Source organism: Phyllobates terribilis, unplaced genomic scaffold, assembly GCF_046119375.1.
Source record: "Phyllobates terribilis strain yellow unplaced genomic scaffold, ASM4611937v1 Scaffold_3744__1_contigs__length_71077, whole genome shotgun sequence".
Classification (NCBI taxonomy): domain Eukaryota; kingdom Metazoa; phylum Chordata; class Amphibia; order Anura; family Dendrobatidae; genus Phyllobates; species Phyllobates terribilis.
This window is the reverse complement of record NW_027366497.1, coordinates 45,247-61,726: the sequence shown is the minus strand read 5'-3', so window position 1 is coordinate 61,726 and position 16,480 is coordinate 45,247. Positions and strand designations below refer to the sequence as shown.

Below are 16,480 nucleotides of genomic sequence, written 5' to 3'. Positions count from 1 at the left end.
ACTCTGTGGTGGTCTATCAAATACTTGCCCCTCTTCGAACACCCAACCTTGATGCGAGGTTGTATGGAAAGGTGTACACCCGAAGAAATGGTCCTTTACCTGCTGGCTTGCGACTTTGAACAAGCTCCTGGTTAAGTACCTTATGTTGCGTTGGAGGTGCGTTACTGATGACACATGTGTGCTTTCTGGTATTGGCCGAGAAACAATGCAACATCTCTGGTTTGACTATCCTATTAGCTCGGAAATATTGACCACTGTTATGTGATGGCAATGTGTCCTCTCTAGACGGGACATACTCATGGACTGGTTGACTTGGTTCTCTGATTGCACTCAGAGATCTAATAACATCTTCCTCAGTAGGCTCCTAGAATTTACAGGGACTATTTATCACATCTTGAGACTTAGGAATGATGTTGTTTTTAATGATAAACAGGTCAATGTGCTTGATGTAGCTAATGAGATTATTAACACATGTAAATTTAGAGCTACGCATTAGCTTAGGACTACTAGTAGAAGGGGTGAAGCTATGATGGGACGTTTGTACGAAAACTAGATGCTTGCTTTGATACCCTTAAATGAAAAATTATCTACCTTTTTGAAAAAAACTTTCTGCACTTCCCGAGAATTTGATCCTTACTTTCGGTAGACTACATTTAGGTTAGTTTAGTTGATTCAGTTTAAGAGTTTAGAGAACTCTATTTTTACATAGCTGTGTTTTTCTGCCTATTAAACGACCATGCAAACACGTCGCTATCAGCTGGGCATTTATGCAAGACTGACATGGAATTCCTACCACCATACAATTTCCGTTGTTTCATCCTACATTGAAGTTTATACAAGTTTTGGTTTTGTGAAAAATCCTGTATCATTCTTTTATTCAACAAGTGTTATTTTGTGCTTATCTTGACAATAAAGTTGATTACTTTATATTTATTTTTAGGAATCACGTAGTTCACATAATATAACTTATATAGTTATTCTAGTTACATAAGCTTTAATGTGGTCAAATCGGTTGCATGCGTATTAGTGTACGGAGTTGCATACACAATTGAGATTTGTTAGATGGGTTTGCATCTTGTTCCATTGTGTGATTGATCGTGTGCTTATCAAGTACTTCTATTCTAGGCATTCGTTGGGAGTACATTTGATAGTGCATAATGATTGTACTCTTGTTCCAAAAATTATCTAAAATCACCACAATCATCAAACCTGACTACCATTTCCTAGGAAAATCTGCACAATTCAACAACAACAACAATATGCATAAAGCACCATAACAACAGATCTAAAATAGGCTACTCCATAGCATTATCCAATATGCACACAAACCATTATAATGTTATCAACTCATCTCTCTTACACTTAAACACAACTAAGATCTAAATATGTCAATAAAGTTCCATAATTACAACAAAATATAAAACAAAATAATCCCCTTCTCTAAGCTTAAGTACGATAGTGAATTCATAGATCTACATCTTATTCCTCCAAGTGAAAACTTACCCAAGACACTTCTATACACCAAACACTTCTGTAACCCACACTAATAATAATCGAACAACCTAAAACATTCAATTTTTTGACAATCAAAATCTTGCTTAGACACCCTTTTGGATTTTCACCTAAAATTCTCATTAAATGTCATAACCACCTCACTGCCACTCTAAATCTCATATTGTAAGGCCCATTACCTACCATATTACCTGGTTATTTCTTGAGCAACCCTTTCAGGTTTTTTACTCATCCCAAGATTTAGTTTTGCTTTTTTCATTTCCTTCTGTTTTTTTTCCATTAAACAATAATTGGTAGAATACCGATCTCCTCCCCCACACATGAAATGAAAATTTTCCTCAATATAACGAACATAAATATAATGGAAGAAGAAGAATAATACCTAACAGGTAGGGTGAAACTTTAGATGGAAGGCCCTCATAAATTTTCATTGTTGTCTAGTTGTCTTCAATGAAGTCTTGTGGTGGCAGTAGTTTGTTAAAAGTGTATTAGTACTCGCAATGGAATAATGGATGTAAGGTGGACCCGACTCTATGTAGCGTAGGCCAGTATAGTGGGGCCAATGGTGACAATGGCTTCCTGGACAATTTGTTAAATCTGGATGTCTATTATCCCTGAGTAGAGTGGACAACAAAATAACTCCCTGTCTTAATAATGGTATTTGGTGGTGAAACCTCATAATCACTGTTATCTTACATTATTCACATTGTATTCTTGTTTCGATTGCTCATTACCCTTTTAATTTTTTCTCTAGCAGTTCTTTCTTTTCAACTTTCACTATCTCGATTCTTTTAGCTCAACAAATCCCTCGTTTCTTCTCTCAAGTTATTTTCACTCATTTTTAGAAAATTTAAAGGTTTCTTGCTACGTATGCGCTCTAGTAGATGGTTGCTGGAGGGGGAGGGATGTTGAAATCTCTGAAGTACTCAACTTTCATGTGGCCATAGGGATCTCCTTCCCTCACGTATCAAGCATTTAGCTCTTGCACGTGCGCTTTGATATTTCTCAACTATTCTGCTGTATGTTCCATACTAATCATGCAACTTGGAAAACTGTAGAAAATCATTGACAATGATGTAGACCGTAAGATAAGTCTACACAACAAACTCCTAACCTAAACTACTAAACGAGACCATCTCCTCGGAAAAAGCGTTACATTTGATGTGGGGGTAGTCGTCTATGCACCCAATAGAATTAATTATAGTCCTAAATATATGTTAAATAGGTAAGTCCTGGTCGATCCGTAAAGTGACAAAATAATAGCAATTAGAGTTGAAAGCTTTAGTAACAAAATTCAGGGTTTTCTCATCAGGAGGTAATTCGAGCAGAACAAATCGAGATTTGATTTTAACAGTTTGTCACTTTTTGGTTGTGATTAGTTTCACTTGACAAATCCGTTTATATTTATTGTGATTTCAGTCCTTGTATCTCTTTATCCTACCAGTCTTCATTCCTATGTTTTCCATATCCATATCTAGATTCTCAACCTAAGATTACCAAAGCTAACTTATTCCAAGTGTATGCTAACTCCCAACATAATTTGCACGCAACCGGAGCTAGAATATAAGATATTGCATTACTAGGATAACAGTATGTAGTATATTAACTAAACTAACTAATCAGTCTAGGGAATAAATATAAAGCAAGAAACTTTACCATCAAGAGAAGTGAGAAATAACATGTATTGGAATTAAAAACTGGCAAAGAGAATACTTATGAAAGAAAAACTTGTATAAAAATCAATATCAGGTGAAACAATGGTGAACTTAGCTCCTCATAAAGATGGGAAATTAAGAAATTTGAACTATGAAAACTGAAATTCTAACTCCATACTAATCTCCTAGGAAGAACCTCCTTTTAATAGAGATTCATCCTATTTAATCGTCCAATAAAAGATAAACTAAATCTAATTAAACAAATACCTAATCTAACTAATAAAACAAGAAACTAACAATATCTTAAACTAACTAGATAATTAATTCAGAGATTCATAAGGTGAAATGGGGAAATTTTAATCTTTGACTTCATCAATGGTTCGCAGGGCACATCTTAGTCTGTGGGGGTACGGGTCAAGCTCAAGTCAATCTTCTTCTTCTATTTTCATCAACTAACTTATCTCAAATGTCTTTGATATCTTCTGGACCGCAGGGAGTGGCCTCTTCATCACGGGGCACGATCTACAAGGTGGCATCTTTCTTTTTGTGGCAAGTACTTCTTCGCAGTGCTATTCCAGGAAACTTGTATTTTGTCTTTGAAGAAAAGTTCAAATGAGCTCATCTTTTGTAGCTCATTTCTTGATCTTCATCTTCAATCATGGATTAGTCTCAAACTCATGTAAGTTCCTCAACTACGCATTACTCAATTCTCGAGTTCAAATCATTACATCTCCATTAAAAGCTAAGTCCTATACAAATGTGCTAAAAGTGCAAACAGAGTCATCACTATCCCACATCAAGGACTAACCCATTTACTTTTAGACATTGGAAATCATATACATTGTAAGAGTTTCAAGACTTCTTTCTTCACAACATCCATCATAGGTGAGTTCAGGCACCATTATGGCTGCGTAGTGGTCTTCTTATTACCTTCAAGCAATATGCAATGCATGCAGGTGAGAGGGCTGATTCTATTAATGTCAGAAATTGTCCATCTAATAGTTGACTTGTATTCATTGAGTACAACTATCAACCTCTCTTCTTGGTCCTTTCTGAGCTTGTTAGAGATGATTATTTCTAACGTCTCTTTTTTCCACGAAATACATATTTGAGGTGTTTAAAAAGTTGTTTCAATTCGACCACCTATTCCTGCACAATAAAGGTAGAAGTTGATTCTAGTTTAGTGCAATAAACTGACTGATAATAGTTCCCCACCCATGAGAAAACATTACCATATTTTGAAACCTTTCTGAGGTTCGCCTAGCCTTCCTTAATACCATTTACACATAAATAAAGATCCTCGTTGTTGGCTTTTCAGCCGTTGCACTCTAGCGTGCTTCTAGTTTTTACTAGTCTTATTCACCTATTAACTACATTGGAATTTATTGAGGTCTTCATTTCCTTCTTCACAAGAAAGACCTCCATCACAAATGTGGTTAATTGTTAGTGTCTTAGAAAATATCCATGTTAGGATCGCATGTGTACTGTAAAATTGTAACATCCTACTTATTTAATGAGATTTAGTATGCTCCAGAGTTAAATTTTCACACAGAAAGATTTGAATATTAGATCCAGGTCAGAGACCCAATTTTAGATCGTAAAATCATAAAATTTTAAGCCCCAAGTCAAGAATTTTAAAACTATGCTCACATGGATACTGTAGGTCGTCAATCATTTAGAGAAGCGACCATGCCCCAACTTTGAGGGTAAGCAAGAAAGGGGTCTCATTGGTTATTTTCAAATTAGAAAATGAGTACTTGGCAATTCTTGTTTGATTAACTTTGATGAATGCTCAAGGTGTCAAGGTATAGCCGATAATTTACTCCCTTTCTTTGGGATGCTAGAGTTGCATAGAATGCCCTTCTACATAATGGTGGCCATTTCGAGTCCTTTCGCCACAATTTTGCACAGTTGATGAGGAAAAATTTGACAATTGTTAAAGCGGGTAACTCTCGATGATAGGAGCTCTTTCCCATTTCCATTTCAAACATATGTAAGTGGAGGAAGCGATGGGTCTTCAATCAAGAAAATCTTGGAGGTGACAAGTCTAACTTTATCCTTGCTCAAGACAAAAAACTATTGTGGGGCGTGGCAGAAGGGTAAGAGAGGATTTGATGACAACATTCAATGACAGATTGTGGGCATTGTGTGGGCTATACTGAAAATAGGATGGATCAATCTCAATACCAACGGGTTGGTGCAAACCAAAAGAGCCACACCGGCGTCCTTGGAGACTAAATAGGTACACGGCTTGGAGGGTTTGTGCATAACATAAAGGTCTGTTCGGTTCCAATTGCCGAGATATGGAGCGTAATCTCCAGTTTGTCCGTTGCTTTGAACCATATCTACGTGAGGGTTTGTTTATAAATAGATTTTCACTTGTCGATTCTACATCTATACAAATTTTATAGGTCTTAGAAATCCACTCACCAACCATTTTGTTAGTGCAATAGGCTTGACCGCTAGGGAAAGTAAGTGCAATAGGCTTGACCAACAGGAAAAGTCTCTGTCAAACCCGCCATGTTTATAGGGAAACCAATCGAGTTGCAGACTCATTGACATCGCTCGCTTATGATTTCACTTTAGATTGTTTGTTTCTTACCTCCCGTTAAACGTGTTCTGGGATTATTGGAGGGTGACTCTCTCTGAATACAGTACATTGCCACAAGCTTTTTCTTAACATTGAAAATAGATTATTTAATGTTGTAATGTTTGATCAGATGTAGGGATAAACGCTGGTACTTGTGTGTGCGTGAATTATTTAATGTCTTATTACTTATTAAATGATGTAATGCTTGTATTGTTTTATACTGGGCGTGGTCTGAAGGAAACATTATCATGCATCAAAGAGCCAAAGGGAGTGTGATTCAGGGTAGATGCAGTGAAAGTCCTAGGTCTATTCGGTTGGTAAAAGGAAGTTACTTTTAGTTATTTATTTTGCTCTTTTTAAAAATAAGTATAATTTGGACTGTTCAGTTGGTCTGCTTAAAAACTTGATGTTTTTTTAAAGTATTTTTTTCTACCAATCTTGATTCAATGAATTGATGATTTTACAAATTAATAAGTACTTCTAACTTTTATACCTTCCTGTATTCCCATTTCTCTGATATCATTACTCTCTGTTCTTCATTCCAATTTCTTCATTCCTCTTCTTCGTCGACTTGCAGCACCAACCCCATGTTCTTCATCGATTTCATCCCTCTTTCGGCAAAGCCCCCTGTTCTTCGGAGATTGCAGCACCAACCCCCTGTTCTTCGTAGATTTCATTCTTTTTCGTCGATTTGCAGCACCAACCCCCTATTCTTCGGAGATTTCATTCCTCTTCCAGCGAAGCCCCCTGTTTTTCGGAGATTGCAGCACCAGTCCCTGTTGTTCGTCGATTTCATTCTTCTTCGTCGATTTGCAGCACCATCCACCCGTTCTTCGGAGATTGCAAGTGGAGGACCGACAAGATGAGCGACGAGAGGAGCGACGAGAGGACCTCTACTGGTTACCAATCTGGAGGAGCAACGAGAGGAGTACTTCCGATGAAGCAACCTGACGAACAGACGAGAGGAGCGACGATATGCTGAAATCGACTGGGCTTGCTGATAACAGAGATATGGGGGTTTGTATATGTTGATAAATAGGGTTTCATTTTTAATAAAGGATTACTTTGGAGTTTTTGTTTTATTGAAGGGCAATTCAGTTTTTTGTGTTTTAATTTAATTTTTTCATTATTGACGAACCGAACGTGTTAATAGAAATTAAGCACATATAAGAGTAACAACATGAGCATTTTAAACCAGCACCAATATCAACACCATTAACAACATTTACGAACCGAACAAACCTTAAATCTTGTGAGAAAATGCAGTTTCATCATTCCAGAAAGACCACTACATTAAGATAATTTTTCCAACAACGTACAAAAACATTTATTGTAGCAACAAAACACATACATTCTGTTCGGTCGCTTAGTATAGCTAGAAGAAAATGAAACACAAATGCTTCATATTTGTGAAATACCAAATAGCCAACCGTACCTTCAAATTACAAATTAAAAGATTACTTCATCCCTAAGGATGATTGGATTATTATGATATAATGATTAGCTAGAGCTGTAAGCCTATAGGGCTAACCTTTGTCACACTGATTTGGTCAATCTTGTCTGCCATCTCTTGAGTCAAATAATTTTTCCAATCTCCAACCTTACCATTTCTAAAAAAAACAGGACCATTAAGAGGTTCACCTTTCTGTTTGGAAGCTATAGCAGCTGTCTTCGTGCTCATGTTTATGTTGCACAAACTCTCAAAACTACAGGTTTGCACGATCTTCACGTCCACACCATCAATCACTTCCTCGTCTGAGAAAGGATAGCCCATAAACTCTGCAAGCCGTTTAAGATACAATACCGGATCATTCAGCATATCCTCGTATTTTAGAAACAATACCTTATCAGGATGATCGAGGCTGGCCTTCCAGTACCCTAGAATATGGTCCCAATGCGGTCCAAAGGGTGACACCCCACGGCAATAAAGATCAAAGGCTTGTTCTAGTGGAATGGGCTCAGTAGAGTCCTTGTTAGGCCTTATCTTGTTTTTAAAGTGCCACAGTGAGATGAAGGTGTCTTTCGGATCCCTGCAAATATAAATGATCTTGCAATCGCAGTCAAGTATTGACTTGGGCAACGATTTGTATGACAAGTGAGTGGATAACAATGAAAGGCTGGGATCATACGCTGCACCATCATCACCCTTGAGAGGAGGGAACTCTATAAATGGTATGAGATGATGGGGAAATGTAGTGAGAAGAGGGCTATCTTTTAAGTGAGGATACCGGTTGCGGGTTGCAATTGCAAAGGCTAAGGACTTGAGCCAAGTGGTTGGATGAAGATGGTGAGTCTACACCGCTAATTATTTTTTTAATAATAGATGGGTAGTACCAAAAGCCATGGTATTGATAAAGCTTGATCTCACTGGAAGATGACCATCCATCCTCTTTTGGAAGGGTTGAGATTAGAATATCGATGTCGTCTAGAGACAACTTTTTATCAACTGGAGATAACTGTGAGGAGGAATTTGTTGTATCCATTCTCTTCACACAATGAAACGAAGTTTTTTTTTGTAAGTGAATTGATGGTTGCTCGGTGCATCGGTTAGTAACACAAGTAACCCTTTTATATACTTATTATCACCAAATTCGTAGTAGTTGAGATGTTTGTTATTACCATTGTTATTACCATAATTAGTATATAAATAAGTTACCGTAGATGATTTATTTTGTAAATTACTATTAATTAAAACGTTTGGACGAGATTAGTATGATTATGCATGATTACTTAAAAAGTGCGTATATGCATGATTACTTAAAAGTGTGTATATCAAAACACGCATCAGATTCTGCATTTATTTTTTATAGTTTTCTATATGTTAGTAAAACTGAGATAGCTTAAATTATGTTCTTTAGTTTTGATTAGATCAAATTTAGACATTTTATTTGGAATTCAAAGTGTATGCAGAGTTCAAGGTAGCTTGAAGATAGCTTGAAATGATTTGAAGGTCGCTTAAAGCTTTGGTGATAATAATGTTCAGCTAGACTAAGGACACTGGAGTTATCAAGCTGAATAGAGTCAATCTGGTAGAAGACTCAAAAGAGCGAGCTAAAATGCTTTACAACTGAGCAAGCGCGAAGAGAAACCAAGCATCAAGAGTTTTTGCACGTGGTGAATAAATTCTTGAAGAGCAAGTTGCAGTTGGTTGCAGCGCGTGCGTCAGAAGTAGTTAGCCAGCTAAATACATGTCAAGATAAGATTGGGTGAAGTAAAGCAGCGCTTAACGGCCCAACGGAGTCTTTCTTGTCAGCCAATGAGAAATAAGCACGTTTGTAAATTCAGCATTGGGTTTTAGCTAGCTTTAGTGAACTTCTATATATAGCTTAGGATTAAGCTTGAGTAGAAGTTAATCATGAATTTGTAATTGAAAGTCTTTGAGTGTATTGCTGTGTATTGTGTGAGACAAAAGAGAGAGAATAGTCGTCCTTTTGTAAACACAATTCTTGAAGAGTTGAATACATCAAAGTGAGATTACACATAAATTGTTCTTGTTCGTTATACAGTATAGCTTCTCTCTTCCGCCATTGTTACGAGTTTCAAGCTTCCTTAAAGCCAACTCGTTGGAGAAGCTCACCGATCCTACACTATATAAATAATTAAACATTATTATATGATATCTATTTATATATTAATTACTTTCTATTTGGTAAAATATTTATGAGAAATAAAGATAAAGCCAATATAATATTTAAGTGGAAAACATATATGAAATTATGTATATGGTATACATTGAATAGACAAAATGTAATTAAGATAAATATATAAGTGTAATTAAATAAATTTAAATATAAAAATAATAATGTGGCTTATCTATATAAATGCCACTTAAGAAAGACCACTTTGATAATAATTATAGATCAATAAATATATATGTGAGGATCATATAAGCACAAGGCTTAAGATAAGTAAATCATATAGTTATAAATGCTGGAGGAAGACAATCAACGGTTCAGATGCATTCGAAAGAAAACAAAGAAATATATGTTGTAATCATCTTGCGGTGAAAATTTTACAATTAATAGTAAAATTGAACTACTATGTAGAAATACCCCGCAAGAATACACACGCTCTCGATTCTTGAACCACTTTCCATGCCCGTCTCGTTCTCCCTCAACCTCCACCTTTAGACGATTTCACCTTTTCTTCCATGGCCGATGCTCGTTCCGTCTCATTCCGATGCTCGTTCCGTCTTTTTCATCATCTTCCTTGGGCATTGTGTTGGATCGTTGTGACGTAACCGACTCAAGAAAGCGAGTGCCACTTCCCTAAATCTGCTTCAGCGGAAACGTATTATCTAAAAGATTAACAAGGTGTTTATAGTGGAAACCTCAACACCAAATAGTATTGAGTAAAACCACTACCTTCTAGTTCGTCACTAGAAGGATTTGAAACTCACACACTCTTTTTATTGGATTTCTTGTTCGCTACAACGTAGAGAACTCGGACTAACCTAAGTCACTCTTTTCTCTCTCTCGTACACAAACTCAACCCTTACAAGTGTATAAATCTCTTAACCTATTAGCTTATCTTTGCTTCTCTCTGTTTCACGCACACATACCTAGAAATGACTTCGTCTATTTATACTAACTAGCTACGTACCAAGATACGTATCAATACTCTATCTTGATCTTTTATCTTGTTAGCCTTTTTGCCGGCCCAACACTTAGATCTTCTATCTTTTGCGTCTGAGTATCTTCTCCAAGAATATCTTCGTTTTACATCACTTAACCGTTTGTTTAGATATAATATATCTTTTCCGTCCGAATATCTTTTCCAAAGATATTCTTGTTCAACGCGTCTTAATCCGTTTGTCTTGATAGATTTGATCCTTCGTAATCCTTTTAATTGCATATCTCGTCCTTGACCGATTTCCTAATCTTTAATATGGAATGATTACTCTTCGGTTTCAAAGTGATATGGAAATTTTCCTAGTAAGGAAACTTCCCTAACATAGCAACTGTATATAACACTCAGGTAAGCGAGTTAGGAAGTGTTTGTCAACATCAAAACTAAGGAGCCCTAACAAATTGCCCCTTTTTGATGGTGACAAACACTTTAAACATTTTAAGAATAATAGCGAAGGCAATACAAGGGATGTCACCTAGATACTAGCTAGTTCCCCCTAAACGTCTTACGTAAGTCTACCTAGTAGGCGACTTCCCCCTCAGAATAGTATCCCAGGAAACCTTCCCCCTTTTGGCATCATCAAAAAGTCAAGATATGAGAAGCGTAAAGCAGAAAGCATGACAAGAAAGTAAGCATGACATAAGAACATACCAGGATGTCTTGCGCACGCAAGCACACCCTATAAATTATCCATCACAACTAACAAGTTTTCAGGTAAGTTAGACAAGCAAACCACAAAAGCATAGAAACAAAAACAAAAGAAGAGAGGGTTTGACAGCTGGGAGTTGTGTTTGCGGGATCAGCACGAATTCAGGAGAGCAAGTTATTCAGCATCGGAGTCTTCCGCCGACTCAACACCCGGAGATGCCATTGAATCAATCTCAGCACTTAGTCGGTCAGCCGCTGCTAGTAAGCGGGTCATGAGATTACGCAGGTTATGCTGTTTCAAGGACCTTTGTTTTGGACTCTGCTATGGAGCTCTCATCCATCCTGCATCAGTCTTAGTGAACTTCATTTTGCGCAGGGTTTCATCATTCAAGGGCTTAGCTAAGATGATATCGCCAGGACGCTCGGTGTAGACCTCATGATACTGCAGAATTTGCCAAACAATGGAGGGAAAACGCAGAGCATGAGTCTTGTTGGTGACAATGTGCGCCATATGCTTGAGGATCATTCGAGGAAGTCTGATTTTCTCTTTGCGCACGAGTTTGTCGAGCAGAACAACATCTTGAATGATCATCACATTCTTCTTTTGTTCACGAGGGATAATGTTAGACAGCACACGGAGATGGAGAACACGAGAAGTGAGAGGCATATGCTGAGTCGAGATTTCACCAGATAAGACAACTGTGGGATCGCCGCAGACAGAATGCACAGACTCGACCGAAAATCCCACAGGCCATGCTCCTTTGACATAAATATCGTCCCCATCATGAGGAACATTCAGCAAGAGTCCCAATTCACTACTGCTAATGGTATACTTTCGTTGATTGATCATATAGTAGCAGCACAGTCCGATATCACTTTCAACCAGATGGAATGATGAGTAAAAGGTTCAGACAAGGTTCGCATTTATGGATACCTGTGGAGAGAACAGAGATCCCCATTGTTGGAAGTCGAAGAGGTCTTGAACTGAACTGAGAGAGTTTGCTGCAAGAAAGTCGGTGGTGAACGCCATTTCCTTGATGATAGTGCGGGCTTGCATATCGCGTGCAGTAGGAAGAGAGTCTTTGACTTTGACAGTGGTTCGAAGAACCTTGATCGGAGGAGATTGGGGTCGATTTTTGCAGAAGCGCGGGTTTGGCGCTTGGTAGGCGCTGCAATGGGAGACTCAATTTTGATGCATTTTGAGCTGGAGGATTCTTCGTCATCACTGGAGCTGACTATTGTGACGTTTTTGCCGAGAATCCCTTGCTTTGAAGAAGGAGGGCCGCTCATCTTGATGCGTTTCTTGCTGGTTAGGGTCTTGGAGGCTTTGGATCTTGTTGTAGCAGGCATGGTGATGGGAGAGGAGACGATCGGTGATGTTGGTGTTTGTGGTGGAGGAGAGGAGGCAGGGTTGTTGGTAACATGAGGCGTTTGAGCTGGTGGAGATGGAGATTTGACAGGCGTAGTTTGTGAAGTCGCGGATGAAGATGGAGTTTTGATGGATGAGACGGAGGGTTTTGTCGAGCAAGAAGGTGGATGTTCATAAACAACGAGTGCAAGACAGGGTATGGATTCTTAAGGGTCGGGGCTAGGGTTCTTTCTTGCTAGGTGATCTGGATCGGAGGAGGGTAGAGTGGATTCTTGAAGATTGGGGCTAGGGTTCTGGCTTATTTGGTGATCAGGATCGGAGGAGGGATGAGTGGAGAGCTTCGAGAGGTCTAGTCCCATGGCCAGAAGTTTGTCCATGAAGGATTCAACTTTATCGGTATAGGAGATGAGTTTTTCATCCATGGATGAAGATGGAGGGACACGGAGGAGCAAGGGAGTGTTTGACGGAGAGGGAGAAGATGAATCGGTAAAGTGAAGGAGGGAGAGATGAACCTGTGTAAATGAATTCAAACGGGCATTGGAAGTTGTAGCGCGGTCTTTTCGTCTGTCTAATCAGAAGTTATCAGTCGGAGTGTTCACACTGGGTACACACTTTTCCATTCTAACCCATTTATTTTCTTTGTTGTCTGACGTGTCCGTTTAGTGCGAGAGGACGGCTAACTTGATTACCTCATCGCTTACTTCCTTAAAAACATGTTGATAGTGTATGTGTGTAATGAATGGGGATACGTACCAAAGGTGGTTTCTCAAAGAGATGATTACACATAAAACATATATATATATGTTAGTGTTTAATTACGTATAACATGATTAATCCAGTAAATGTACGAAAGAGGGGCTCATAGGATTGCTCATGCTACACAAGGCTTTGGGACACTGTAGATTTCCTCCGTCATTTGGGCTTATAATGTTGGGTTAAAAAATCATCGGGAGGAATATTTTGGGCTTGAAAGAAAGGCCTTTGAGAATTGCAAATCAAAAATATCAAAAACAAGAAGTATGCGACTAGGAAAGTGACTATGAGTGCAATGCATGGAAGTCAAATAGGTATGGTCTAGACATGCTAATCTTTCAAGTCATAAGTTATTCAGCACACAACCAACAAGTCAAGCATGATTTCACCCAATCATCGAGAGAGAGGCATATAGGAATAAATTTTAATTGAGGGAAGTCATACCAAGTTCCACACGAAGTCGCTCAAAAGGTTCTCTATTAAGTGCCTTTGTGAAGATGTCTGCAATTTGATTCTCTGTGCTACAGAAATTCATTGAGACTATCCCCTTTTCCACACAATCACAAAGAAAGTGATGCCTGATTTCTATATGCTTTGTTCTAGAGTGCTGCACAGGATTTTTAGAGATATTAATAGAACTAGTGTTATCACATAGAATAGGGACTGTATCAAGAAAAATGCCAAAGTCTCTTAGCTGTTGTTTCAACCATAATAGTTGTGAGCAGCATGCGGCTGCAGCTATGTATTCGGCTTCTGCTGTGGATATGGCAACTGACGTTTATTTCTTAGAGCCCCATGAGACAAGGCATGGTCCAAGGAATTTTGTCATTCCTGATGTATATTTTCTATCTACCTTGTCCCCTGCAAAGTCAGCATCAGTGTAGCCGACTAGTGACAAGTCGCCTCCCCTTGGATACCATAGTCATAGATCGTTTGACCCGTTGAGATATCTGAGGATTCTCTTTACAGCCTTGACGTGTGTCTCTTTTGAATTGGCCTGAAATCTAGCACATAGACACACGCTATACATAACATTTGGCCTACTAGCCGTTAGATAAAGCAAATATCCTATCATTCCTCTGTATAAAGTTTGATCAGCGTCCCTTTCTTTTTCATCTTTACCTAAGGAATCATTTCGTGACATAGGGGTTGATAACCGTTTAGAATCATTCATATCAAATTTCTTGATGCATTCGTTGATGTACTTTTGTTGATGAACCTTAGTCCCTTCCCTGGATTGGACTACATGGAGTGATAAGAAAAATCTTAATTCTCCCACCATATTCATCTCAATTCGCTTTCCATAAGTTTAGTGAACTTGGTGACTAATGCCTCATTTGTATAGCCAAAGATAATGTCATCAACGTAGACTTGAACGACCAGGGTGTGCTTTGCCTCTTTGAGAAGGAAGAGAGTTTTGTCTATTTCCCCACGCACATATCCTGGGGAGAGAAGGAAATGTGATAGTCTTTCATACCAAGCACGAGGTGCTTGTTTTGATCATAGAGTGCCTTGTCTAACACAAAGACGTGGTTCGGATGAGAGTGATCCTCAAACCCTGGTGTCTGACTTACGTACACCTCTTCTTTTAGCACACTATTTAGAAAGGCTGTTTTCACGCCCATTTGCTGCAGTACAAAGCCATGATGAGTAGAATATGCAATTAAAAGTCTAATAGCTTCTAACTTGGCTACGGGAGCAAAGGGTTCATCGTATTCGATTCCCTCCTATTAATTATACCCTTTAACGACAAGCCTTGCCTTGTTTCTTGTGACCTGTCCCTTGTCATCGAGTTTATTTCTAAATACCCATTTCGTACCTATTATAGTTCTGTTTTCTGGCCTAGGGACAAGTCTCCAAACATTGTTTCGCTCAAATTGATGAAGTTCCTCTTGCATTGCTTTTATCCAATATGGATCTTTGAGTGCTTCACTTATGGTTTTTGGTTCTGCAAGTGAAACAAAGGCAGTAAATGCATAGGAGTTAGGCGTAGAGTCGTTTACCTGTTCGCCAGCCTGGTCGGTTCCCTGGTCACTTACTTGGTCGACTACCTCATCACTTCCTTGATCCACTACCTGGTTGACTACCTATGGATTTGTTTGATTACCTGGTTGATTACTCTTATGATGGATACGTATGGTAGGACATTCATATTCTCTGAGGTGAGCAGGGGATACGCGAATTCGAGGAGCTAATGAAGTCGTTCCATGGTCCTCTAGATGACTAGTGATATTTGTTGGTACTGTAGAAAAACACGTGTTTGATCAGCTATTGTTCACTGTCACTAAGGTTCATTAAGCCTTAGTTGCGCTTAACAAGAATTCAATTGCGCTTTGAATAATTGGCTTGCGCTTAACCTATGAAGAACTATTAGTAATGAGTTTACTAAAGTCCTTAAGTGTGGAAAAGGTTAGACAGACAATAAAGCGCGCTTTAAGTTGTTAAAGCGCACCTATATTTGCACACACAAGAATTTCCAAACGGTGAGAACCCTAAGTCATTAGCTGACTCGGGATAAAACTCACCACTACACTTGTATTGATTAAGGAAGGATTACAATCTCTCGCTTCAACACTTGAAGCTCACTCGTAAGCTCTCTCTTTACAATACTTGGAGTTCAGCTCTGAAGAAAAAAGAAGGCACTCTCAACACTCTCTGATTACAAACCAATATATCTCTTAAGCTCTCTCTAGCTTCCTATATTCTCTTAGTTTGCAATGCCTAGAGTGAATGCAACAGTACTCTATTTATACACAACCCTTAAGCTAAACCTATAACTCAATTCGTGTAACAAACAAAGACTAAGCACAATGTCACCTCATCAATCCGTGTGCCTTGATCACTTCACCAGAATTAATCAACGGCTTGGAGTGAATTGGTTTTGTTCTTCATATGTTGATCCACGCCACATAAGCAATCCGTGTGCTTTAAGCTCTAACAAACTCCTGCCACGCTGGCGATCCCTGGAGTAGCGTCCCAAAGAGTGTGAAGTTCTTCTCGCACCTTCCTGTGCACGCAACTTGCACTCTCCCGCTTTACCAGCCTTCTTAGCGTGTGGATTTGTTCTTCTGCGCTCTGGCACACCCTAAGCTTCAGTGGAACCTCGTGGTCAACCTTCTTCAACTTCATTCAAGCGCGTCTCTACGCCCTCGAAGCTCGATCACTCTTACTTCTTGGTCTTGAATGGATTTATTAAACACCAATTGCGAAACTTACTTTCTCCGCTTGGTGTTAAGCGCGACTGAGACCAGTCAAGCGCATCTCTAAGTGACTTAAGCGCATCCTTACAAATATGGCAATGACCTGGAAGGCTTAAAAACACTA

The 16,480-nt window shown here is 38.7% G+C and overlaps 1 protein-coding gene across 1 annotated transcript; it reads right to left on the bottom strand.

Moving 5' to 3' along the window:
- Window positions 1–6,657: 6,657 nt before the first annotated feature.
- LOC141248582 (uncharacterized) lies at window positions 6,658–8,240 on the bottom strand. The gene is made up of 4 exons (XM_073669379.1): window positions 8,126–8,240; window positions 7,289–7,920; window positions 7,176–7,192; window positions 6,658–6,754 (listed from the first exon to the last, which is right to left on the bottom strand). The coding sequence occupies exons 1-4, from the start codon at window positions 8,238–8,240 to the stop codon at window positions 6,658–6,660; spliced, it is 861 nt and encodes a 286-aa protein (XP_073525480.1).
- Window positions 8,241–16,480: the final 8,240 nt, after the last annotated feature.